At 49.8% G+C, this 25,531-nt stretch overlaps 1 protein-coding gene across 1 annotated transcript in view; it reads left to right on the top strand.

Moving 5' to 3' along the window:
• The window catches only part of LOC116329484 (dynein heavy chain 5, axonemal-like), a 44,735-nt gene extending 22,729 nt beyond the window's left edge, over positions 1-22,006 (top strand). The window contains 46 exon segments of the mRNA XM_039617393.1: positions 48-197; positions 275-393; positions 573-709; positions 783-945; positions 1,346-1,457; positions 2,259-2,387; positions 2,757-2,956; positions 3,114-3,267; positions 3,345-3,455; positions 3,548-3,703; positions 4,873-5,001; positions 5,105-5,320; positions 5,969-6,115; positions 6,205-6,377; positions 6,450-6,520; positions 7,015-7,244; positions 7,371-7,529; positions 7,610-7,749; positions 7,751-7,764; positions 7,863-8,005; positions 8,291-8,425; positions 13,611-13,775; positions 14,074-14,292; positions 14,450-14,554; positions 15,004-15,117; positions 15,199-15,375; positions 15,619-15,813; positions 15,889-16,044; positions 16,120-16,204; positions 16,207-16,256; positions 16,513-16,683; positions 17,360-17,611; positions 17,703-17,829; positions 17,908-18,179; positions 18,253-18,286; positions 18,289-18,416; positions 18,725-18,942; positions 19,082-19,137; positions 19,232-19,353; positions 19,466-19,616; positions 19,745-19,944; positions 20,027-20,215; positions 20,823-20,955; positions 21,047-21,255; positions 21,330-21,551; positions 21,810-22,006. Of these exon segments, the coding sequence (XP_039473327.1) occupies positions 48-197; positions 275-393; positions 573-709; positions 783-945; positions 1,346-1,457; positions 2,259-2,387; positions 2,757-2,956; positions 3,114-3,267; positions 3,345-3,455; positions 3,548-3,703; positions 4,873-5,001; positions 5,105-5,320; positions 5,969-6,115; positions 6,205-6,377; positions 6,450-6,520; positions 7,015-7,244; positions 7,371-7,529; positions 7,610-7,749; positions 7,751-7,764; positions 7,863-8,005; positions 8,291-8,425; positions 13,611-13,775; positions 14,074-14,292; positions 14,450-14,554; positions 15,004-15,117; positions 15,199-15,375; positions 15,619-15,813; positions 15,889-16,044; positions 16,120-16,204; positions 16,207-16,256; positions 16,513-16,683; positions 17,360-17,611; positions 17,703-17,829; positions 17,908-18,179; positions 18,253-18,286; positions 18,289-18,416; positions 18,725-18,942; positions 19,082-19,137; positions 19,232-19,353; positions 19,466-19,616; positions 19,745-19,944; positions 20,027-20,215; positions 20,823-20,955; positions 21,047-21,255; positions 21,330-21,551; positions 21,810-21,872 (6,801 nt within the window). The 3' untranslated portion in view covers positions 21,873-22,006.
• Positions 22,007-25,531: the final 3,525 nt, after the last annotated feature.

Below are 25,531 nucleotides of genomic sequence, written 5' to 3'. Positions count from 1 at the left end.
TCATGAGCCCCTCCCCTCACTCAATCCTCTCCTGCTCACTGTTGGAGGTTCGGGAGGCGGAGGTTCGGATCGACGCCACCATCAGGCCGGTGGAGGAATCCTTCGCCCTGCTCAACAGACACGAGCTGCTCTTCGGTGATGGGAACAGCGAGCGCGTGGACGGCCTGATGTACGCCTGGAAAAACCTCACTGACCTGGTGAGTCAGAGGGAGGGGCGTCACGTGACAGGTGCAGGGATGCAGGTGTGTGTTATGTGTGTGTGTTGTGGCTTCAGGTGGTGCAGACCCAGAACACTCTGGTGCAGATTCAGCCCAGCATGAAGACAGACCTGCTGTCTGCAGTGCAGAGCCTCCAGAGCCAGGCTCAGAGCTTCTGCACCGACTACAACCAAAGGTACGCACACCTCAGAGAGGCACCTGCTCCAGGTGGGCAGGGCCATCCAAATATCCACACTATCAGCACCAACACTGGCATTAGTATCAATACTTTGTTTTTGTCCTCCAAGTTCAGTATGTAGCCCGTCCTGAACCTGGGCTACATACTGATAATATCATTGATTATGATAAATGCAGGGGCCCGGGGGTGGAGGGCGTGGCCCCGGCTGAAGCCAGCGAGCGGCTGCAGAGTTTTCAGGCAGAGTTCGATCAGCTGTGGAGGAAGTACACCACCTGCTCAGGTGGAGAGGAGCTGTTCGGGCTGCCTGTGAATGGTACGACTGAGCGACTCACCCACCCACTTCCTGTTTGTCTCCTCCTTCCTCACCGGCCGTCTCCTCCCTGCAGAGTATCCGGAGCTGCAGAGGATCCGGAGGGAGCTCTCCCTGCTGTCCAAACTCTACAGTCTGTACAGCTCGGTCACCGACAGCGTCGCCGGCTACTACGACATCCTGTGGGCCGACCTCAACATCGAGAAGATCAGCGCGGAGCTGCAGGACTTCCAGAACAGGTGCAGCTCATTAAGGCTTCAGCAGGACGTTCATGCCTCCACCTCACGTGTTCCCAAACAGACACGTTACTGTACTGATCAATGAAAGCATCCTGACCTCTGACCTCGCAGCACAGCAGCTCAGCTTCAGTGTAGAAAGACAATAAAAACATTATTTGAACTCATGAAAGTTTGGATGTTAAATCTGTCATTAACGTTCTTAATGCCAAAGCTGAAACACATCAAACTGGATATGTGAGCGTTTCAGTTTAGCTCGTGTCTTCAGTGGCTCACAGTTTGAGAAGCAGCAGGATAGATGAAAAAAATCTGAGATTAGAAACAAATGAATCTTGTTTATTGGCATTCATTGTTAAATATGTCGTTCACACACAGAGATGAAGTTCTGAAGTCTTTTTTTCAGGATCAGGAAGCTCCCAAAGGCCCTGAAGGAGTGGCAGGCCTTCAGAGATCTGAAGAAGACCATCGATGACTTCACAGAGACGTGTCCTCTGCTCTACATGATGGCCAACAAGGTGCAGAAACATTTCACTGTGAAGCACATATACCAGTAACGTCCATCTGCAGGCATTTACACAGCAGCACACAGGCGTGAGAGGAGGAGCTGGGGTGGAGTCCAGTTTCAGGGCGGTGTGCTGATAAGAGGAGCAGCTGTGGGCAGGATGGATGTGTGAAAGGAAATCAGCTGTCCTGAGCTTGATTTCATCACCTGCCTGAACCTCTGATTTAAGCAACACAGCCATCATATGATGTTTGATTTGTTACTTATGCACTAAATTCACTCACATTACAATTATTTGATGTTGCTGCAGCCGACTGCAGAGCAGCTACACAGAAATGTTAGAACGCGTCGTGGAATTACACAAACGTTTGTAGAGTAATAAAATACTTTTGAAAGGAAGGAAAAACAGGAAACTAAGAAACTGCACCAACGTTTGTGGAACAGCTTCAATGGTGGACCGATGGAGTTTGGATGTGGCCTTCAGCGGGGGTGTGGTGTCATGTCCTGCAGGTACCACAGTGGAAAGACAACAGATGCTGGGACATCGGCCACGGGGAGCAGTGAGGCTACATGTGCACATAAGGCTAGTTAGAGAGACGGAAGACAGACGGGTGACACAGGTGTAGACGGCAGGAGATCACGAGAAAAGGAAGCAAAAGTAGAGAAGACTATCAAAATAAAACAGGAAGTGACGGAGACACCTAACACAGAGACAGAGATTTCACAATAAGATACAGGGTACACAATAAATGTGAAATATTTACATGTGTGTTGGAAGTATATAATAATAATGTGTAATAAATGTGTGGCTCAGGCGATGCTGCACAGACACTGGACTCGTCTCAGCGATGTGACCGGTCACAGCTTCCAGGTGGACTCTGACAGTTTCTGCCTGAGAAACATTATAGAGGCTCCGCTGCTGAAACACAGAGAGGGCAACGAGGTCTGAGCCTGAAAACACTACACATCTAAACTGACCAGCCACACACGCACACACACACACACACACACACACACACACACACACACACACAAATCTGAAATGTGTCTGACAACTGTGCAAAGTTAGAAATTAACTTGGAAATGCAGCATATGAGAAAGTCCACTCTCACCTGAATTCATACAAACCTAAAATACTGGGTCAGTCCTAAAACTCCAGATTAAGATTACAGGTAAAGAAATTACTGATTTTTTGACTGGACTGATTTAAAAAAAATGTATCAAATGCAAAGAAGAAAGAAAAACTGTTTTAATCCTGAAAGTTTATTAAAGCTGCTTTAATGTGAGAATGTGTTTTATCCGTGTGAACCAGGACGTTTGCATCAGCGCGGTGAAGGAGCGCGACATCGAGGCCAAGCTGAAGGACGTGGTGGCCGAGTGGAGCAGCCACACGCTCAGCTTCGCCACCTTCAGGAGCAGAGGAGAACTGCTGCTGAAAGGAGCCGAGACCGCAGAGAAAATCTCCATGATGGAGGACAGCCTGATGGTGCTGACGTCCCTGCTGAGCAACAGGTGAGGAGACGAGGGCAGAGGAGGTGAGGAGACGAGGGTGGAAGGAAAGCAAAGACGTTTTAGAGTCAGAAAGCAAGAAAAACATGAGAGGCAGGAAAGTGAAGTAGGAATGCTGTTTGTGCATGCAGGGTTACACCTGTGGCTCTTTGCTCCGCAGGTACAACGCTCCGTACAAGCCCTCCATCCAGCTGTGGGTTCAGAAACTCTCCAACACCTCAGAGATCATCGAGAAGTGGCTGTCGGTTCAAAACCTCTGCATCTACCTTGAAGCGGTGTTTGTGGGTGGAGACATCGCCAAGCAGCTGCCTCAGGTAGGAGCAAACACTCAGACTTTTATTTGGTCTTTTTTTTATATTTAAGACTGAAGTCTGCGTTTTAAACCTCGCAGGAAGCCAAACGTTTCCAGAACATCGACAAATCGTGGCAGAGGATCATGCAGCGAGCGCACGAGATTCCCAACGTGTTGCAGTGCTGCGTGGGAGACGAGATGCTCAGCCAGGTGTGGCCCGAGTGCCTCTGAGCAACACTCTGCCATGAGGGTAAAATATGAGTGCTTGATTCACAGCAGCTCCATCTGTCCTCCTCCTGCAGCTGCTCCCTCACCTGCTGGAGCAGTTGGAGCTCTGTCAGAAGTCTCTTTCCGGTTACCTGGAGAAGAAACGCTTGGTGTTCCCTCGTTTTTTCTTCGTGTCCGACCCCGCCCTGCTGGAGATTCTGGGCCAAGCCTCTGACTCACACACTATACAGGTGACACACTATACAGGTGACACATCATACAGGTGACACACTATACAGGTGACACATCATACAGGTGACACGATATACAGGTGACACATCATACAGGTGACACGATATACAGGTGACACACTTTACAGGTGAAACATTATACAGGTGACACATTATACAGGTGATACATTATACAGGTGACACGTTATACAGATGACACACTATACAGGTGACACATTATACAGGTGACACACTTTACAGGTGACACACTTTACAGGTGACACATTATACAGGTGACACATTATACAGGTGATACATTATACAGGTGATACACTTTACAGGTGACACATTATACAGGTGACACATTACACAGGTGACACGTTATACAGGTGACAGATTATACATGTCACTACTGGGGCAGCAGTCGTGTGGTGTGTGGGGAAAAGGACTCAAACGCAGGCACTTACTGAGATGCGAGGGAGATTTATTATAAATGGCGGAACACAAAACGGGGATGGCAAAAACAGAACTTAGCAAAAACTAAACTGGGAGAAACTAAACAATACACCAGTAACCAGTAAACCTGAACACAAAATGATGGAGAGCGAAGGGAACACGGAGGAGGAGAAGAGCAGGGAGGATGTAAGGTAGACATGCAGACAGTTTCACTGAGACTTTCACAGACGGACCAGTAATGAGCACACAAGTTCACACAACATAAATACACACAGACGGACACTGGGAAATCGCACATAGGTTGGAGACACAGCTGGACCTGATTAACCTGACGAGACAGAGGAAACACTAACATCAGGAACCAACAGAGGGAGCACCAACCCAGAAACCCAGAAAATCACCAAACACAAAACATCCCAAGGCAAGACCACAAGTCCACAAATAATAATAATAATAACAATAATAATAATAATAATAATAACAATAATAATAATAATAATAATACTTCAAACCAAAATCACTGAGTCCACAGACTCTGGACCATGACAATACAAGTGACACACTATACAGGTGACAGATTTACAGGTGACAGATTTACAGGTGACACAGCAGCTCACAGGTTTCAGATCTGATGGGTTTGTATTTGCTGTCTGATGCTTCAGGTTCGTTCCTGCTGCTGAGTTCCTGCTTTCCTCTGATCATGACATTGAATCTGCTTCCTCTGTGTCTGTCAGGCTCATCTGCTCAGTCTGTTCGATAACATTAACAGAGTTGTTTTCAATGAGAAAATCTACGACCAGATGATCAGTTTCCAGTCCCAAGAAGGAGAAACTGTGGAGCTGAGCCAGCCAGTGCTGGCACAGGTAATCTCACCTCCACATGGAGACCTCCCAGTAATTCAGTTCCCCGTTACTTTTCCCTTAAACTGAATCATTTTATCAATCAGCATCTCACCTCCACTTGCAGGGGAATGTGGAGGTGTGGTTAGGAGAGCTGCTAGCTGGGGTGAGGGAAACCCTTCATGCTATCATCCGTCAGGCTTACCAGGCCATCAGTGACTCCGCCTTTAAGCTGCTGGAGTTCCAGTCGGCGTTCCCGGCTCAGATTGGCCTGCTGGGTATCCAGATGATCTGGACGAGAAACGCAGAAGAAGCACTCGTCCTCAGCAAGTCGGACAAGAAGGTGCTTTCATGCCTTAATTTGAGCTATTCTGTCTTTCCTATCTTGGTTTTTGGAGCTAAACGTGACCATATTTATGTGAGAGGGTGGAGATCTAAGTGGTTTTGGTCAAAAGGCTAAACTCAAGCTAATGTGGGACAGGTGAGTCTCGAGCCAACTATTGTTGTGATTTGGCGCTCTCTAAATAAAATAAGATTGAATATAGCAGCACGGTGGTTAGCACTGTTGCTGCACAGCAAGGAGGTCCTGAGTTCAGTTCCACCATCAGGCCGGGGTCTTTCTGTGTGGAGTTTGCATGTTCTCCCCGTGTTTGCGTGGGTTCCCTCTGGGTACTCCGGCTTCCTCCCACAGTCCAAAGACATGTAGTTAGTGGCGATAGGTTAATTGGTCAATCCAAATTGCCCATAGGTGTGAATGTGGGAGCGAATGGTTGTCTCTGTGTGTTAGCCCTGCGACAGACTGGCGTCCTGTCCAGGGTGTACCCCGCCTCTCGCCCTATGACAGCTGGGATAGGCTCCAGCGCCCCCCCGTGACCCTGAAAAAGGATAAGCTGAATGGATGGATGGACATAATTAAGGCTATGGTGATTATTTACAGGGTCTTATCATGTTGTTCTTCTCTCCTGACTGCCCCCATCTTATTGGTTGCCAGATCATGCAAACAACCAATCAGAAGTTCCTGGACCTCCTCAATGAGCTCATCGACATGACGACTCGAGAGCTGAGCAGGAACGAAAGGACCAAATATGAGACGCTGATCACCATCCACGTCCACCAGAGAGACATTTTCGATGATCTGGTGAACCAAAGAGCAAACATATAAACAAACAACTAAATACTGTTTGATAGTGTCTGTCAGAGTGGGTCATATGACTTTGTGTTTGTCAGGTGAGGATGAACGTGCGCTCGGCTTCAGACTTCGAATGGCAGAAACAGTCGAGGTTTTACTTCCTGGAGGAGACGGACAGATGTGTCATCCAGATCACAGATGTGGAGTTCAGCTACTGTAATGAATACCTGGGCTGCACAGACAGGCTGGTCATCACCCCGCTGACAGACAGGTACACACACTCCAGCCTCACTGACTGACGCCTGTGGACTCACTGATTCACAAACTCTGAACATCTGTCCAGGTGTTACATCACTCTGTCCCAGGCTCTGGGGATGAGTATGGGCGGAGCTCCGGCTGGACCAGCAGGAACAGGTAATGTGTGTGTGTGTGTGTGTGTGTGTGTGTGTGTGTGTGTGTGGGGGTGTGTGTGTGTGTGTGTGTGTGTGTGTGTGTGGGTGTGTGTGTGTGTGTGCTGCAGGTCGTACAGCAGCAGTCACCTGCTGGAGGATCTGAAGTCTCTGTATCGGATCGCCGGTCAGCGCGGGAAAGGCGTCACCTTCCTGTTCAGCGACAGTGACATCAAAGAAGAAGCCTTCCTGGGTGCCAACGATCAGCTGACAGCTTTGATGAGTCACAGCAGAAACTCGCTCACGTCTTTTGCACCACAGCAGAACAAACATCAGCTGAAACTTTATCTGTTCATGTGAATCATCATGTGAAATATCAGGAAGTCTGAATGTAAAAGGAGGAAAACAGATTTTTTGACACTGTTTGTTTGTCCTGCTGATGGAAGCAAAGGTCAGAGGTCAGGAGGTCATGAGGTCAGGGCCTGTCTTGTTTTCTGACTCCTGTCTCCTCTCCTGCAGAATACATGAACAACGTCCTGGCGAGCGCTGAAGTTTCCAACCTGTTTGCTCGAGACGAGCTGGATGACATCACTCAGGACCTGATTCCCGTGATGAAGCGCCAGCATCCTCGCCGCCCGCCGACGCCCGAGAACCTCTATGACTTCTTCCTGTCCCGCGTGCGGAGCAACCTCCACGTGGTCCTCTGTTTCTCGCCTGTCGGGGAGAAGTTTCGCTCTCGTGCCTTAAAGGTGCGGCGAGGACTCATGGTCAGGTCACATGACCCTGATGATGATGTAAGCTGGTGGAGCCAAAGGCTCTGTCCTCCTAAGAATTACTGTTTCTCATCAGTGACCTTTGACCTCTGCCCTGAACAGTTCCCGGGTCTGATTTCCGGCTGCACAGTGGACTGGTTCCAGCGTTGGCCTCAGGACGCCCTCATCGCTGTATCGCATCACTTCCTGTCTCAGTACCAGGACCTCCGCTGCTCAGAGGACGTCAAGCAGAGCGTTGTGGTTACCATGGGAACCTTCCAGGTAGCGCTCCCACAGTGATCAGGTACGTTATTATTGCCAGCGTGTTGAGCGGACTGATCACATGACCGAGGTGTTCACAGGACCTGGTGGCAGAGAAGTGTGGCGAGTACTTTGAGCGTTTCCGCCGCCAGACGTTTGTGACGCCAAAGTCCTACCTGTCCTTCATCGACAGCTACAAGCTGGTCTACACGGAGAAGATCGCTCACGTCGGCACGCTGGCGGCGCATGCAGACAGGTGAGGATGGTTTGATGGGAGGGCTAAACCGTCCTGTACTTCCTGTCTGAGGTGGAGAGGCGAGCTGATGCTGCGCCTGCTTGTGATGCTTCCTGCAGGTCTGTGTAAACTGATGGAGGCGGAGCAGTCGGTGTCTCAGCTCTCTGAGGAGCTGCTGGTGAAGGAGAAGGAGCTCGCCGTCGCCTCCCAGAGTTTCCTGTTAGCGAGCGAGACCGCAGGTCAACAGCGACGTGTCTGAAAGGTTTATTAGTCTGTTATGAAACATAAAGCTAACGTGAGACGCTGTTTGTCATCATGTTACTGAACAGAACTGCAGAGGAAACAACATGAAACACTGAAACGTTGAGTGATGTCACAGATGTGTCTGACTCTGGGCTAAAACTCTGACGTGCTCAGTTTGTGCTACACAGTCTTTATTGGGATTTTTCTTTTAATTAAATGTAAACCGGGAGCTTTACAAGTGGGCGGAGTCAGCCAGCTGTGGATCACACAAACGCACATTTAATGCCCCGCTCTGTGGTTGCAGGTGAAGCAGCAGGTGCAGAAGGTGAAGGATAAAGCTCAGCTCATCGTGGACGAGATCGAAGCCGATAAAATGGCAGCAGAGTCCAAACTGGAGGCTGCGAAACCGGCTCTGCAGGCTGCTGAGGCTGCGCTACAGGTGACACTCAGTCCTCCATTGTATTTACATGTCCTCCAGGACAGGTCAGAGGTCAGAGCGGCGTAAGCTTCATCAGCAGATGGTGAGCGGCCCTGTGTCCGTCTGTTTGCTGTGACCACGTGGACTCGTCCACTGAGTCTTTACATGACTTTACAGGTGCTTCAGGTGGGGGACAACAGAAGAGTCAAAGCTTCACTGGTTTCAATTTGACTCAAACTGAACTAAAAACTGAAATAAAATTAGATCACAGAGAAACAATCTTAGCTGAAACGTCCGTGTGCTCACAGGTTTGAGGCCGTGTTCACTCACGTGCACACTCAGAGTGTCTGCATGACAGTAAATAGAGCTGGTCCTGTCACACCTGCTCACAGTTACAGCTGTGTTACAATAATAATACAAAGAAACTGAAACTGTCCATGTTCTGCTGCTTCTCAGCAGCCACCTCCAAACCAGAGCAGCACCTGCATCCCTCAGGTCAGTGATTCCCAAAGTGTGGGGCCCGCCCCCTAGGGGGGGCGCAGAGGTATTGCAGGGGGGGGCGCGGCATGAAAAGGGGGGGAAAAAAAACAATGCTTGGACACTGCTAGCACGGGGCGCCCACACAAACGCAAAGCAGGAGATGAAGCATCGCTGAATATGTTTCCAAACCAACTTCATTCTAAGCCAAAGACTAGAAAATATGGTGAAGCATATCTTCCCTTTGGTTTCACCTGCACAGGTGCTGAGGTAGGTCTCCCTGCATAATTAGTTTTCCCTGCACGGGAGCAGCGCTGGGCTGTTCAAATCACGGAGAAACAGTATCCCACAGTTGTTTATGTTTTTTAACCCATTTTGCAGAGGGATTTTTTGAAAAATGTATTTATAGCAATGTTGAACATTATTACACAGGAAAAAAAACAACTGCATGTAAAAAATTACACCATGATGCCTCTGCCTTTCTAAATGCAGGGACAGTAACTGCCTGTATATATAAGCGTGTAAAACCTGCAGAGTCAGATTAGCAGTATTTCGTCTCTATCTGCCATTCTGCAGTTTATCCCATGTAAACAATAACGTGGTGCACAGCGTGACATGAAAAAAGGCACATACCTTTGACATTGCGTGACAAACTGTATTCCTTGCAAACGCAAAAAAAAAGGAGTTTTAAAAAATCTCAGTTCTCGGTGATTCGATACGCCGTTTACATGTGGCCGAAACAGCTGCGTGTTCAAAAATACCCGTGTAGGTGCGGACGGAGCGTAAAAGAGTTGGTAGTTTATTTTCTTACTACCTGTAATTTATTGCAGATTCCTCTCCGTGAATCGCTACCTTATCGTGGTGGAGGGGTTTGTGTGTCACAGGGATCCCAGGGGCTATGTTGTCTGGGGGCTTTTGCCCCCTGGTAGGGTCTCCCATGGCAAATTGGTCCTGGGTGAGGGACCAGACAAAGAGCGATTCAGAAGACCCGTATGAAAAGAACATCGAGGAACAGTTTACCCTGCCCGGGATAGGGTTACCGGGCCCCGCCCTGGAGCCAGGCCGGGGAGGGTGCCCGAGGGCGGCGTCTGGTGGCGGGCCTTAGTCCATGGGGCCCGGCCGGGCACAGCCCGAAGAGGAGACATGGGCCCATCCTCCCGCAGGCCCACCACCCGCAGGAGGCGCCATAGGGGTCGGGTGCAATGTGTGTGGGCGGGCGGCCAGGAGCGGAGGCCCTGGCGGACCGATCCCGGCTGCCAAGACTGGCAATAGGGACATGGAATGTCACCTCTCTGGTGGGGAAGGAGCCTGAGTTAGTGCGTGAGGTTGAGAAGTACCGGCTAGATATAGTCGGGCTCACCTCACGCATGGCTTGGGCTCTGGAACTAGTCTCCTGGAGAGGGGCTGGACTCTGTCTCAGTCTGGAGTTGCCCCTGGTGAGAGGCGGCGGGCTGGGGTGGGTATTCTAATATCCCCGGCTTGCTGCCGGTACATTGGGGTTTTTCCCGTGGATGAGAGGGTTTGTTCCCTGCGCCTCAGGATCGGGGAACGGGTCCTGACTGTCATCTGCGCTTATGCGCCGAGTGGCAGTTCAGAGTACCCAGCCTTCTTAGAGTCCCTGGGGGTGCTGGAAGGTGCCCCACCTGGAGACTCTGTTGTCCTACTGGGAGACTTCAATGCTCACGTGGGTAACGACAGCGAGACCTGGAGGGGCGTGATTGGGAGGAACGGCCTCCTGATCTGAACCAGTGGTGTTTTGTTATTGGACTTCTGTGCAAATCACAGTTTGGCCATAACGAACACCTTGTTCGAACATAAGAGTGTCCATAAGTGCACGTGGCACCAGGATGCTCTAGGCCGCAGGTCGATGATCGATTTTGTAATCGTATCACCAGACCTGCGACCATATGTTCTGGACACTCGGGTAAAGAGAGGGGCTGAGCTGTCAACTGATCACCACCTGGTGGTGAGTTGGATCAGGTGGCGGGGAGGACGCTGGACAGACCCGGTGCACCTAAACGCGTAGTGAGGGTGTGCTGGGAACGTCTAGCAGAGGCCCCAGTCCGCGAGATCTTCAACGCACACCTCCGGCAGAGCTTCAACAACATTCCGAGGGAGACTGGGGACATTGAGTCCGAATGGACCATGTTCAGCGTCTCCATTGCCGGGCTGCTGCATTGAGCTGCGGCCGCAAGGTGGTTGGTGCCTGCCGTGGTGGTAATCCCGAACCAAATGGTGGACACCAGGGGTGAAGGGAGCCACCAGGCTGAAGAAGGAGTCCTATCGGGCTTGGTTAGCCTGTGGGACTCCAGAGGCAGCTGACAGGTATCGACAGGCCAAGCGGAATGCGGCTCGGGCAGTGGCTGAAGCAAAAACTTCGGGTGTGGGAGGAGTTCGGAGAGGCCATGGAAAAAGACTTTCGGACTGCCTCGAAGAGATTCTGGCAAACCGTCAGGCGTCTCAGGAGGGGAAAGCGGTGCTCTACCTGCACTGTGTATAGTGCTGGCGGAGCGCTGACGCGTCGACTGAGAAAATTGTCAGACGGTGGAAGGAATACTGAGGACCTCCTTAATCCCACTGACACGTCTTCCGAGGAGGAAGCAGAGTCTGGGGATGAGGGAATGACCCGCCAATTTCTGGGGTCGAGGTCACTGAGGCAGTTAAACAACTCCTCGGTGGCAGAGCCCTGGTGTTGATGAGGTCCGCCCGAGTTCCTGAAGGCTCTGGACGTTGTAGGGCTGTCCTGGTTGACACGCCTCTACAATGTTGCGTGGAGATCAGGGGCAGTACCCTTGGACTGGCAGACCGGGGTGGTGGTCCCCATCTTTAAGAAGGGAGACCGGAGGGTGTGTTCCAACTACAGGGGATCACACTCCTCAGCCTCCTGGGAAAGTCTATGCCAGGGTGCTGGAAAGAGAGTTCGTCCGTTAGTCGAACCTCGGATACAGGAGGAACAATGCGGTTTTCGTCCTGGTCGCGGAACACTGGACCAGCTCTTTATCCTCTCGAGGATACTTGAGGGTGCATGGGAGTTTGCCCAACCAGTCTACATGTGTTTTGTGGACTTGGAGAAGGCATTCGACCGTGTCCCTCGGGGTGTCCTGTGGGAGGTGTTGCGGGAGTATGGGGTGTCTGGCCCACTGCTACGGGCCATTCGATCCCTATACAACCGTTGTAAGAGTTTGGTTCGCATTGCCGGCAATAAGTCGGACTCGTTTCCGGTGGGTGATGGGCTCCGCCAGGGCTGCCCTTATCACCGATTCTGTTCATAATTTTTATGGACAGGATTTCTAGGCGCAGCCAAGTGGCGGAGGGCTTTCACTTGGTGGCCTCAGAATCTCATCTCTGCTTTTTGCGGATGATGTGGTTCTGATGGCTTCATCGGTGGGGGCCTCCAGCTCGCACTGGAACAGTTCGCAGCCGAGTGTGAAGCAGCGGGAATGAGGATCAGCACCTCCAAATCTGAGGCCATGGTTCTCAGCCGGAAAAGGGTGGAATGCCCACTCCGGGTCGGGGATGAGTTCCTGCCCCAAGTGGAGGAGTTTAAGTATCTCGGGGTCTTGTTCGCGAGTGATGGGAGAAGGGAGCGGAGATCGACAGGCGGTTGGTGCTGCGGCTGCAGTGATGCGGACGCTGCACCGGTCCGTCGTGGTGAAGAGGGAGCTGAGTGTAAAAGCGAAGCTCTCAATTTACCGGTCGATCTCGTCCCGACCCTCACCTATGGCCACGAGCTGTGGGTAGTGACCGAAAGAACGAGATCATGGATACAAGCGGCAGAAATGAGCTTCCTCCGAAGGGTGGCTGGCCTCTCCCTTAGAGATAGGGTGAGAAGTTCGGCCATCCGGGAGGGGCTCAGAGTAGAGCCGCTGCTCCTCCACATCGAAAGGAGCCAGTTGAGGTGGTTCGGGCATCTGACAAGGATGCCCCTGGGCGCCTCCTGGGTGAGGTGTTCGGGCATGTCCCACGGAGGAGGCCCAGGGCAGACCCAGGACGCTGGAGAGATTATATCTCTCGGCTGGCCTGGGAACGCCTTGGTGTTCCCCGGATGAGCTGGAGGAGGTGGCTGGGGAGAGGGAGGTCTGGGCTTCTCTGCTTAGGCTGCTGCCCCCGCGACCCGACTTCGGATAAAGCGGATGAGGATGGATGGATGGATGGATGGATTTGTATTTGCTTAATTGTTTAATAAATGTTTGAGGTGTGAAATAAACCGCAATGGAGCAAAATATGGGTGTGTGTGGCACGCGCGTGCACGCACGGGGGTGGGGGGGCGCGAACATTTTTCTTGTAAAACAAGGGGGGCCCAGCAAACAAAGTTTGGGAACCACTGCCTCAGGTGATGGAGCAGGCCGCCTCCGCTCCACATGTTAGAAAATGAGTGATTGTTTCAGTGAGACTGATCACCAGTGTCAGCTTCAATGGTGCAGTGTGTACTGGGTGGTAGTCCCATGGTGGAGGGCCCAGTGGACCGATCTGAAACTAAGCTGCTAAAATCTGAACTGTAAAGTAAAACCATATGAACCTCGGCTCTGAGCACCGTTCATGAGAAAACCTCAGAGATCATCAAAGCTTCTGCAGACAAACAACAAGCGTTAAACGAGCTGCCTGCATGTTTCTACCACACGCTGTCCTCCTGTGATCTGACTCAGACTCACATGTTGTCACCATGTGCTGTTTGTCATCTACGTTGATGTGTCACATGTTCAGCCTCAGAGTTTGTCTCTGTGTGCAGACCATCAAACCAGCAGACATCTCCACGGTGAGGAAGCTGCAGAAGCCTCCTCATCTCATCATGAGGATCATGGACGCCGTGCTGCTGCTGTTCCAGAGAAAGGTCACGGTCGGAGCCTGAAACGTTCCCTCTGAGTGTTCACGACATGCTTTATAAATCTCTGTCGTCTTTCTCAGGTCGACGCCGCTGTCTCTCCGTGTGTCACATACCTGCTAAGCTGTGGATCTCTGAGGCCGACGCTCCGCCTGGAAAACCTCGGAGCGTCAGCTGATCCATCCGTCTGCTCTCTGTCATCATAAAGTCCTGCTTTATGTTTATGTTTATATTATTATATTATCATAAGATTCTGTTTACTTTGACATGATCATGATAAAACATAAAGACAGGAAATGCAGCAATAAGCCAAACAGACATCACGTTGCAGTAAAATGATTCTAAGTTCGTAGATCTGCACTGAGAGCAGATTTTTATGAATGCATGAACTGAGGTGATGTTTGATGTGTCGGTGCTGCAGGACTCCATCACAGAGGAGGTGGTGGAGCTGCTCGCTCCTTACCTCCACATGGACGACTACAACATGGAGACGGCCAAGAGGATCTGTGGGAACGTGGCAGGGCTGTGCTCCTGGACTCAGGCCATGGTCGACTTCTTCAGCATCAACAAGGAGGTTCTTCCTCTGAAGGTGAACGCAGAGCTGTGAGTATCCATGAGACCAGGAGCCAGCCTGACTCAGGCGCTCATTATAGTGTGTGTGTGTGTGTGTGTGTGTGTGTGTGTGTGTGTGTGTGTGTGTGTGTGTGTGTGTGTGTGTGTGTGTGTGTGTGTGTGTGTGTGTGCAGGCTAACCTGGCCATGCAGGAGGCCCGTCTGCTGGTGGCTCAGGCTGAACTCACTAAGGCTCAGGAACAGCTGGATGCTAAACAGCTGGAGCTGGACGCGGTGCAGGTAAAGTGTGTTTGTGTTCCCGCTCTCAGACTGCCGTCTTTAATAAAGTCTGAACTGAAATCAGTCAAATCTCTAATCATGAGGCAGTTTCCTGTTTCACTGTCACTGCAGGTTTTCAACTCAGTTTTATTTGGGTTCTTGTAGAGTTTTTGTGCACAGCAGCATTGCAGCCTTCCTCTGTTTTGGTGGTTAAACAGCAGCCGTAGCAAGAAATGAGGGAAAATACAAACTTCATGGTTTGTTGTTTTTATGGTTTATTGAGTATTGAAGCTTCTGTAGTTCAGCAGTTTGCTATCAGTTAAGTCTGTCTTTGTGAAACTCGTCGTTTGGACACTTTAGTTTTTTGTCTCCACTCATTTGGTACTCTCTCTTCTTTTTGCACTGATAACATTTTAATCAAGTTATTATGTTTGAAAAGTTTGGTAAATGTGTCTGATCTGGACCTTCAGGCGCTTTACGACGCTGCCATGAAGGAGAAGCAGGACCTGGAGGATGACGCCCAGACCTGCCGCCGGAAGATGGCCAACGCTCGCGCTCTGATCGACGGCCTGGGAGGAGAAAAGGTCAGCTTCTACCTTCCATCCATCTAACGGTTCATTGGTCCATCGTTCCTTCATCTCACACCTCGTCTTGTTGTGCCTCAGGTCCGTTGGACCGACAGCAGCGCGGGGTTTCAGACTCAGATCAAACACCTGGTGGGGGACGTCCTTCTGGCCACAGGCTTCCTGTCCTACGCCGGCCCCTTTAACCAGGAGTACCGCAGCCTGCTGCTGACGCTGTGGAGGAAAGAGATGGAGGAGAAGCTCCTCCCCTTCAGTCCCGTAAGATGTCACGGCTGAATGTTTATACAGAGAATCCACAGACAGTGGGGGTGTGTCCCAGAGACACAGATACCTGCAGCTCAGACGTCTTGGACAGTGAAGTCAAAGCAGCCATGTTATTGGTCAGATGATGAAACACATCACAGCCGCCTTGTTTCTGTTGGTTCTTAAACACGAGGAACCAAACCCTGCTGAACGAGCTCGTTCTGACCTGCTGATGATGGAACTCCATTTCTCCTGCAGGAGCTGAACGTGATTGGTCTGCTGGTGGACAACGCCACAGTGAGCGAGTGGAACCTTCAGGGTTTACCCAGCGACGACCTGTCCATCCAGAACGGCATCGTGGTGACGAAGGCGTCCCGCTACCCGCTGCTGATAGACCCCCAGGGCCAGGGCAAGACCTGGATCCAGAACAGAGAGCGAGACCAGCAGCTGCAGGTGAGAGCGTCAGCACGTGACTCAAAGTCCGAGCGCTTCGCTGACTGTTCGTGATTTTCTTCTTCTGTGGCTTAGGTGACGTCTTTGAACCACAAATACTTCCGTTCCCACCTGGAGGACAGCCTGTCTCTTGGGCGCCCCCTGCTGCTGGAGGACGTTGGTGAGGAACTGGACCCCGTCCTGGACAACATACTGGACAAAAACTACATCAAGTCTGGCTCCACTTACAAGGTAAAACAGCTGATCTGGACCGGAGGCTAAACGAGGAAGAAGACACAGTAACGGATGTTTCTCCTCCTCCTGCAGGTGAAGGTTGGAGACAAGGAGGTGGATGTAATGAAGGGCTTCACGCTCTACATCACCACCAAGATGGCCAACCCAGCATACAGCCCTGAGGCCTGGAGGACCAGCTGCTGGGACGGGTCATCCTGCTGGAGAAGCAGGTCACTCCACCCGCCAGTTATCCAATCAGTGACGTAGTTAATGAGTTAGCTAGTTACATTTCCTACGGTGTGTTTGAAGGCCATTGTAGCGCTCGGCACGTCCACATTAAGATGTTTTACACCACACACTCATGCTGTCTGCTTTATGTTGGTGGGAACGTCTGAACCCACGTGTCCGCCAACATCTCAGCGGAGGCCAAACAGGCCACGAACAAAGATAAAGTTTCTGTGTACTGATTCCTGTGTTCTGATGAAGGAGATGGAGGCAGAGCGAGTGAAGCTCCTGGAGGAGGTGACGTCCAACAAGAGGAAGATGCAGGAGCTGGAGGACAGCCTGCTGTTCAGGCTCACCAGCACACAGGGCTCGCTGGTGGAGGACCAGTCTCTGATCGAGGTGCTGAGCGTCACCAAGATCACCGCTCAGGAGGTACCAGCTGCTCCTTCACCGCGTCTCCTTATTCTCTGATACATGTTTGTAATGTTCCTCGAGGAAAACATTTAAAAATCATCAGCTGCACTCGATAAATGTCCAAGACTAAAAGTCTGCAGCTGGAAATGTGAAGAATAAATTCGCTGTAAGAGTTTCCCAAAATCGGGGGCGCAACCCCTAGGGGAGGCGCAGAGCCCTTGCAGGGGGGCGGGGGCGGGGGGGCACAGTATGAATAAAATAAATAAATACATTTTATTTATTGCGTCAGGAGCAGCGCTGGGCTGTTCAAATCACAAAAACTGAGTTTTCGAAAGTCTCCATCCTGACAGAATTTTTTAAAAATCTCAGTTTTCGGTGATTTAAAACGCCGTTTACGTGTGGACGAAAGCCCCAAACACATAGAAACCGCTGCTTTTTCGAAATTACCCGTGTAAGTGTGGCGTAAAAGAGTTAGTACTTTATGTTACTGCTACCTGTAATTTATTGCAGTTTACTGTTATTTGTTTAATTATTTACTAAATGTTTGTGGTGTGAAATAAACTGCGATGGAGTTTGAAAACCAAATATGTGTGTGTGGTTGGAGGATGTGTTTGGGGTTGGTGGTAAAAACAGTTTGGGGTCCACTGAGCTAAAGGAACCTGTATGAAAGTCAGCGAGTCCTTTTATCTTCCAGGTAAGTGAGAAGCTGACGGTTGCCGCGGAGACAGAGGTGAAGATTAACCAGGCCAGGGAGGAGTACCGACCAGTGGCCACCAGGGGGAGCATCCTCTACTTCCTGATTGTGGAGATGTCGCTGGTGAACGTCATGTACCAGACGTCGCTGCGGCAGTTCCTCGGGCTTTTTGATTCGTCCATGCAGAACTCGGCCAGGTCGCAGGTCACCTCCAAACGCATCAGCAACATCATCAGCTTCCTCACCTACCAGGTGCTCCTCCTCAGCGCACACCTCAGGGCTGTCCTTTCTTTCCTGTAACGTGCTCTCGAGTGGAGGTTCAGGATGTTTGTCTGTCCCTCAGGTGTACCGTTACACAGCCAGAGGTCTGTACGAGGAACACAAGCTGCTCTTCACTCTGCTGTTGGCTCTAAAGATCGACCTGCAGGCCCGAATCATCTCGCACGTGGAGCTGCTCACCTTCATCAAAGGTTACCTTCTCCTACTCCGTTCTTCTCCTGCATCCTGCAGAGTCCTTTGAGAAAAAAGTTGTTTCTCTCTCGGTGTAGGCGGAGCCTCTCTGGACCTGAACTCTGTAGAATCGAAGCCACGGCGCTGGATCCTGGACCAGACCTGGCTGAACCTGGTGCAGCTGTCCAGCCTGCCTCCGTTCTTCCAGATTCTGAACCAGGTGAACCAGAACGAGCGCGCCTGGAAAGTGTGGTTCGACCATCCGGCGCCAGAAGACGCCCCGCTGCCCGATGGCTACGAGGAGAAGCTCGACACCTTCCGGAAGCTTCTGCTCATCCGGAGCTGGTGCCCCGACCGGACCATCGCTCAGGTCTGACTGCTGATTTGATCTGACAGAGCAGACTGTGGTTAATGTGGAGGCTAACAGCTGCTGATGGTTGCAGGCGCGGCGCTACATCTCAGAGTCTCTGGGCCAACAGTGCGCCAAGGGACGGTCCTGGACTTGGACGCCATGTTGGCAGAGAGCAACAACCGAACGCCAATGGTGTGTCTGCTGTCGATGGGCTCCGACCCGCCTGAGAACATCGAGAGATTAGCCAAGAATAAGGTGAGGGCGAGTGAGTAAAAGGGCGGAGGTGAACGATGATGTAATAAAAAGGAAAAACATCGGAAACTACCGAAATAATTAATACATTAGTACGAATAAAAAAGTCATAAATCCTATTTAAGCAAATGATCGGCTATTTAATTTAAACCTAAAGAGTGCAGATGACAGGGGTACACAAGAAAATACACAAATAATTCTTTTGTATTTATAGAAAAATAACTGAAAGTACAGGAGCAAAAGCAAATTAAGGAAAAATACTGATTTATTTTGTTAAAGCCTAGATTTGATTTTTAATTTTTTTGCTGCAGGGGGCGCCGTGCCATCCCATCTCCATGGGTCAGGGCCAAGAGGTTCACGCTCGCAGGCTATTGGCCAACAGCATGTTGGATGGCGGCTGGCTCCTCCTCCAGAACTGCCACCTGGGACTGGACTTCCTGGATGAGCTGCTGGAGACGGTCACAACAGCGGTGCCGGAGAGCGTGCACAAAGATTTCCGAGTGTGGCTGACGACCGACGTGCACCCCAGGTAACAATGACGAGGTCTGACGTCCTGCTTTAAGTCCTGGTGGCCCCTCTGCAGGTTTACTTTACGGCACATTTAGTCTCAGCTTAAACCAGCTGCTGTGTCTGCAGAGCTGCTTGACTGTGTTTGTGTTTGTGAGCAGGTTCCCCATCACCTTCCTTCAGTCCTCCATCAAGTTCACCAATGAACCTCCTCTCGGTAGGAGACATGATCCTGATGAACTTGTGAAGTTTTATTGATCCTTCGCTGTCTTTCACTTTCCCACTTATTTTATTTGATCTGTCGGCATCAGGCATGAAAGCCGGTCTGAAGAGGACTTTTAATGGTGTCACTCAGGACCAGCTGGAGATCAGCAACCTGCCTCAGTGGAAGCCTCTGCTGTACGCTGTGGCCTTCCTCCACACCACCGTGCAGGTATCTGCCAACAGCCACACGATTCATGAATCCACCGTTTCTTTGTGGAAAACAGTTCCTGTAAGATCATTCTGATGTTATCATTTCTCCTTCTTCTTCTTTATCCCATCAGGAGCGTCGTAAGTTCGGTCCGCTCGGCTGGAACATCCCCTACGAGTTCAACCAGGCAGATTTTACCTCCAGCATCCAGTTTGTCCAGAACCACCTGGACAACCTGGACTTGAAGCGAGGCGTGAACTGGAGCTGTCTGCGCTACATGCTCGGTTAGTCTCTTTAAACCGGCTCTGTTCTTTTCACCGCTAACGTTTCATCCATCAGATTATGATAGAAACCTCAAACCCTCCAGGTCTCCAGAAATCTTCCTGACTCTCTCTTCACGTCTGCTCTCCAGGTGAAGTCCAGTATGGCGGTCGGGTGACGGATGAGTTGGACAAACGGCTCCTCAACACGTTCACGAATGTCTGGTTCAGTGAGAGCACCTTCAGTGAAGCATTCTGCTTCTTTAAGGGCTACAGCATCCCTGCCAAGGCCAAGAGCATCCAGGAGGTCCTGCAGCACATCGAGGGGCTGCCGCTGGTCGACTCACCGGAGGTCCGAGCACGCTCAGAGACGGGACGCGTCCACACTGAGGCAGTACTAGCCCAGTCACATGTTACATTTCTCCTGTTTGCAGGTGTTTGGACTCCACCCCAACGCTGACATCACCTACCAGACCAACCTGGCGAATGACACGCTCAGCACCATAATCAACATCCAACCGAAGGACACCGGAGGCGGGGCCGGGGAGACCAGGGAGGCCAGCGTGCAGAGACTAGCCAATGAGATGCTGGAGAAGCTGCCACCTGATTACATCCCACACGAGGTGTTTGTTTAGCACCGAACGGCCGACCAAAACTCGAGGAAGAACACAATCCCACCAATCAGCCGCCAGCTAGCTCAGCTTAGCTTAGCATGAATACTGGAAACAGCTGAGCTGCTGTGCAAGCAACAAGCTGCAAAGTTAAAAACAAAAATGTGCTCATGTTCAAAGCAGCTTTGTTGGACTCAAGAAACACATGCAGCTCTGTGCAGCTCAAACAAACAGTGTGCTAATGCATGAGTGTCAGAGATGCAGGCGAGCAGCTGTGGGTACGTTTGGACCGAGCCAGGGTAACTGTTTCCTGTTTCTAATGTTTATGCTAAGCTAATGTTATTGAACTTTGACAGGAAGTGAAAAAGAATGCAGAGATCAAAATGTGACAATAACCACAGTGTGGTTGTACTCTAGAGCCCGGCTGCTGACCCCGACCGTCGCCCAGTGAATGATGGAAACCAGTGAACAGATTTCAGACAGCAGATTTGTCAGCGTTTGATTCTTTTAGATGAATTCAGACTTTAAATCATCAGCAGAACCTGGCAGAGCATCTCTGAACCAACAAACACGTTCATGAGTCCTCTGGAGAAACATGACGTCTCTGTGTGTTTCATAGGTCAAAGGTCAACTCCAGAAGATGGGTCCTCTTCAGCCAATGAACATCTTCCTCCGACAGGAGTTGGACCGAATGCAGCGTGTCATCAGCAGCGTACGGAGCACGCTCACTGACCTCAGACTGGCCATCGATGGTCAGTCTCACACACGCGCACACACACACACACACACACACACACACACGTTCACTGACGCTCGATCTGACTCGTGTTTCCGCCGTTGCAGGGACCATCATCATGTCTGAAGACCTGCGCGATGCCCTCGACAGCATGTTCGATGCTCGGATCCCGCGCCTGTGGCTGAGGCTCAGCTGGCCGTCGGCCACGCTCGGCTTCTGGTTCAGCGAGCTGCTGGAGAGGAACCAGCAGCTCAGCGCGTGGGTCAGCGCCGGCCGGCCCAACCAGTTCTGGCTCACCGGCTTCTTCAACCCGCAGGTTGGTTCATTGTTCTGGAATCTGGAGTTTTGGAATTCTTCAGTTTTCTTTCTGAATGTTTTTTGTTTCTTCAGGGTTTCCTGACCGCCATGCGCCAGGAGACGACACGCTCCAACCTGTCCAGGGGCTGGGCCTTGGACACGGTCACCCTTAGCAACGATGTCACCAAGATGATGAGGGAGGACGTCTCAGCTCCGCCCCCTGAAGATGTGGGTGGAGTCTATATCTATGGCCTCTTTCTGGATGGAGCGGGATGGGACAGACGTGGCGCCAAACTCGCTGAGGCTCCGCCCAAAGTTTGTCTTTTTAAAATAAGTGTTTTTAACTTAAATTAAAATAATCAACTGAAGCTTTAAAACAAACTTCAATGTTCAAAAGTCCAAAGTTTTACTGTTTTTATTTTATTGTAAATTAACATAAAAACATTTTAAGTTTTTAAAAGATTGATCTAATGAAAAATTATGAATTAATAATTAATTTAGAAACTAAATCTAAACTAAAATTTAGGAACTAAATGAAATCAAAGTATTTTTGTTTTTGTCTCCGCCCCTCAGGTCCTCTTCACCCCTCCTCCCTGTGGTCCACGTCTTCGCCGTCAGCTCAGCCAACATGGCTGACAGTAAGCGTCCCCCTGGCGGCGGGGGGGCGGTCAGCCTGTACTCGTGTCCCGTCTACAAGAAGCCTCGACGCACCGACCTGAACTTCATCTTCTCCCTGCAGCTGAGGAGCGTGCAGCCGCCCGAGCGCTGGACGCTGCGAGGCGCCGCGCTGCTCTGCGACTGCAAGTGATCCGAACGTTGACACTCACCGTGGGGCTCTGCTGTGTCTCACTCAGACCCCCCCACAGGTTTCAGTTTGAGCTTTTTCTATTCTGATTTTCTGATAGTTTCCATTTTTCTTCAGCACCAAACATGTTTGTAGGTTTTTAGTCAGTTAAATTTATGAAAATCAAAATGTTTCCACCTCTCTGCAAGTCTCTAATAATAATAATAATAATAATAATAGTAACATTAATGATTTTGTATGTGACCTCACACAGTAAAGCTGATGTGAGGATCATCACAGTTTTGGTGGTTGTATGAACTTAGAATGCATAAAATAATAATTTCTTTTAATTAAAAACCTTTCCATTTCCTGATTGTTTCAAAATAAAAGTCCTCTGTTTCATTTTTTGAATGTGAGGCTGTTCCTGTGATGCCTTCAAATCTGTTTCAGTTTGCAGTTTTTTACAGTTCAGAACCAAAGTGAGTCAAACATTTACTTAAAAGAGGTTTTTGTTCGTCTGGGTTTTCCTGCTCAGCAGCGCTAAACAGGCAAAACACACAAACAGGAAGAAACAGGAAAATATGTGTTTCTGTGAACAATGCAGCACCAAAGTGAAAGAGCAGGATTTATTTTTTAATGATTGACAAAAACATTAAATGATCATGTTTATTTTCACATAAATGTTCCATCGTCCTTCTTTTAGAAGAAGTTTAGAAATTAAAAATACCAATAACACAGCAGGAAAAAGCCGACAGCACGAGTCCTGAAAGGCTTAAAGAGAAAATAAACGCACAAAGAATGAAACAAAAAGGCACAAAACCTCAAAACAAGTGAATTAAATCTGAGCCGACATACAAAGATGCTAAAAACCCCAAACATGAACCTGTGAGGTCATTAATGCCTGTGTGTGTGTGTGTGTGTGTGTGTGGGGGTGTGTGTGGGTGTGTGTGTGTGTACATGTTTACATTTCTCTGTGGGGACTAACATGCCCGTCCCCACAAGTTTGAAGACATTTTTGAGACTCAGGATGTGGTTTTAGTGTCAGGGACAGTCAGGTCAGGGTTAGGCATTCAGTCTTAATGGTTAGAGTGAAAGGCTGAGGACAGCATGATGTCAAATAGATGTCCCCACAAGGATATGAAAACACAACCGTGTGTGTGTATTACTGTGAATTTGTGAGAAAAGTGAAGGTTTCAGAATCAGTGAGAAATGTTTCACTTCCTGTTGGTGAAGAAGAGCAGACTCCTCTTCAGCCACAGAAATGAAGAAGCTTTTATTTTGACGAGCTCAGCCATGAGCAGACGCGACCCTGCAGAGGTGAAGGTCACGGTCAGAATCAGCGCTGGTGCCAGAGAACCGCACAAGGACGGCCTCATTGGTCATGAGTTCATTATGTGACGGTAACAAGCTGATTATTACAGGACAGGAAACACACGTCTGCTCATCAAACACCAGCTGCTGCTGCTTTTATCAGTCTGCCAACAAAACCTCACAAGAAGGAAGTTTTTGTGAGTTTGCAGCGTTCCTCTAAACTGAAAACTAACACAGACTGAAAGTGGGAGCATGCAGCCACACTCGAGAGTCAGCTTAAATGTGTTTGTCTTCATCTGTAGTTACGTTTCATCGGCTGGAAATGTGCTAACTGGAATCATTCATGAGTCCAGATGAACAAAAACAAGTGTTTACTGCTCCACGCTGCACGAATCTGAATCAAAATCACTCAGACGCGCCCACGTAGGCATTCCACTAAAACCATGTGACCACTTTCACCTTAAAACCTGTCGTGAATATAATTTTAGACTCTTCACTTTATTTTGAAAGAACACATTTGCAGGAAGTGCGGCTGCTGCAGAAACTCTTCACCTTTCACTGGCTTTAATCTTGAAGGTTTCTCCAGATGTGGAACATTCATGCTAAACATTCAACATCTGACGAGCGTCTCCGTGTGAAACACTGACAAACTCAAACTTTATACGTAACTGACAGATTTATTCCTCCATTTTCAGGCGTTTCACAATGAACTTGGATTAGTTTGATGATTTTATTCACTTTGTTGAATAAAACCAGCCAAGAGGCTGATTCCTGCAGAGGAGGAGGCAGAGCGGAGGACTCTGCAGGTTCTGTTTCTAACACACAACCAGAGCTTCAATCATAACGAGCACATAATAAAACCACGATCCCCCCGATCGACTCTTTTAGCCTGTTTCCTCTGGATCAAACAGGATCTAACAAACCCCAGCTGCTGCTGGGACACTGGTCATCATGGGAGGAAAAAGATGGCTGCCGTGTTGCTGTTTCCTGTCTTACACCAGGGTTATACTTCCTGTATCTGTGGGTCTGAGTTTTTAATCAGAGGATGAACTTAAAGCTTCCAGTCTGCTCTACAACCCACCACCTATCCACACGTCTGCTAAGTGACTGGAAATCAGTAAAACTTCTACCAGACTTTAGTAAATATTGCATTAAGATGAGCAGACAGATTTTAATCTCAGCATCGTGTACGCAGAGTTTTCAGGACACTGGAAGAGTTCCTGCCGTGGATTTAGATGTTAGTGTTGTGTGGATGATCCCATTCTGTGATCTTTGTGCTACTAACACTGATGCTTTTACACTTTAGGACCCTCGAGACCTCTGCTGCTCAGCCGTCCTGATCGCTGCCTCCACTTTAACCAGAGGCTGTAACCTCTGATCATTTCACCTGCACCGACAGTAAAACTCTTCTCCAGAACCAAACGTGCCATAAACCCATCACAGCTTCATCATCAGCTCAGTCTCAGCAACATGCAGACGACCGAGCAGCAGAAACTCTGCAGGGAACGTCTGAAGTCTTCAGTTTTCCAGCTCACTGTTTATTGAACATGAGACAGAAAAACAACTTCACCTTTAATGTGAAACTTTTATCGCCTGTGACGTGTTTGCAGGAAGTCTTCGTGCTGTGATTTTGCGTCACAGCCATAAATATCACACAAGGTAAAAACTACAAGTCCCAGCATCCTCTGTGTTTAGGGAGGAGCAGTGAAAGTGAAAGTGTTGATCCTCCGTTCAGAGCAGCAGGAGGAGGAAGGTGGAGCTGAGGCAGGTGAGTGTTAACATGAATATGTTTCTTCTTATGACATAAAATAATTCCACGCTGTTCGTGTCTGTGGGTGAAACGTGAGGCCGGTCGGCTCCTCTGAGCGCTGGTTTCCTGTAAGTAGAGAGGAAGTGAGTTTAGCTGAGAGAGCAGGAGGAGAGTGAGAGCTGTGCTGAGGCAGGTGAGTGTTAACACCGCTCTGACATTACTGTGTCTCTGTGGCGGGAACAACAGGCTCCGTCCGTGGAGGGGAAAATAATCAGACTTTGTTTTTCAAAGGAAACTACTTTATGTCGGGAGAGGCCGCGCGCTCATTGGATAACGACTTGTCAATCTCAAGTTATTAGCCAATGAGCGCGCAGGTTCACAGTAAGACCCGCCCCTATGACGGCATTTTAAAACCTAAAATGGCGACAGTGGAAAAGTCTCAGGCGGTTT

The sequence above is a fragment of the Oreochromis aureus genome, linkage group 9 (assembly GCF_013358895.1).
Source record: "Oreochromis aureus strain Israel breed Guangdong linkage group 9, ZZ_aureus, whole genome shotgun sequence".
NCBI classification, from domain to species: Eukaryota; Metazoa; Chordata; class Actinopteri; order Cichliformes; family Cichlidae; genus Oreochromis; species Oreochromis aureus.
Note: the sequence above shows the minus strand (reverse complement) of the source record. Positions and strands in the feature narration are given on the sequence as shown.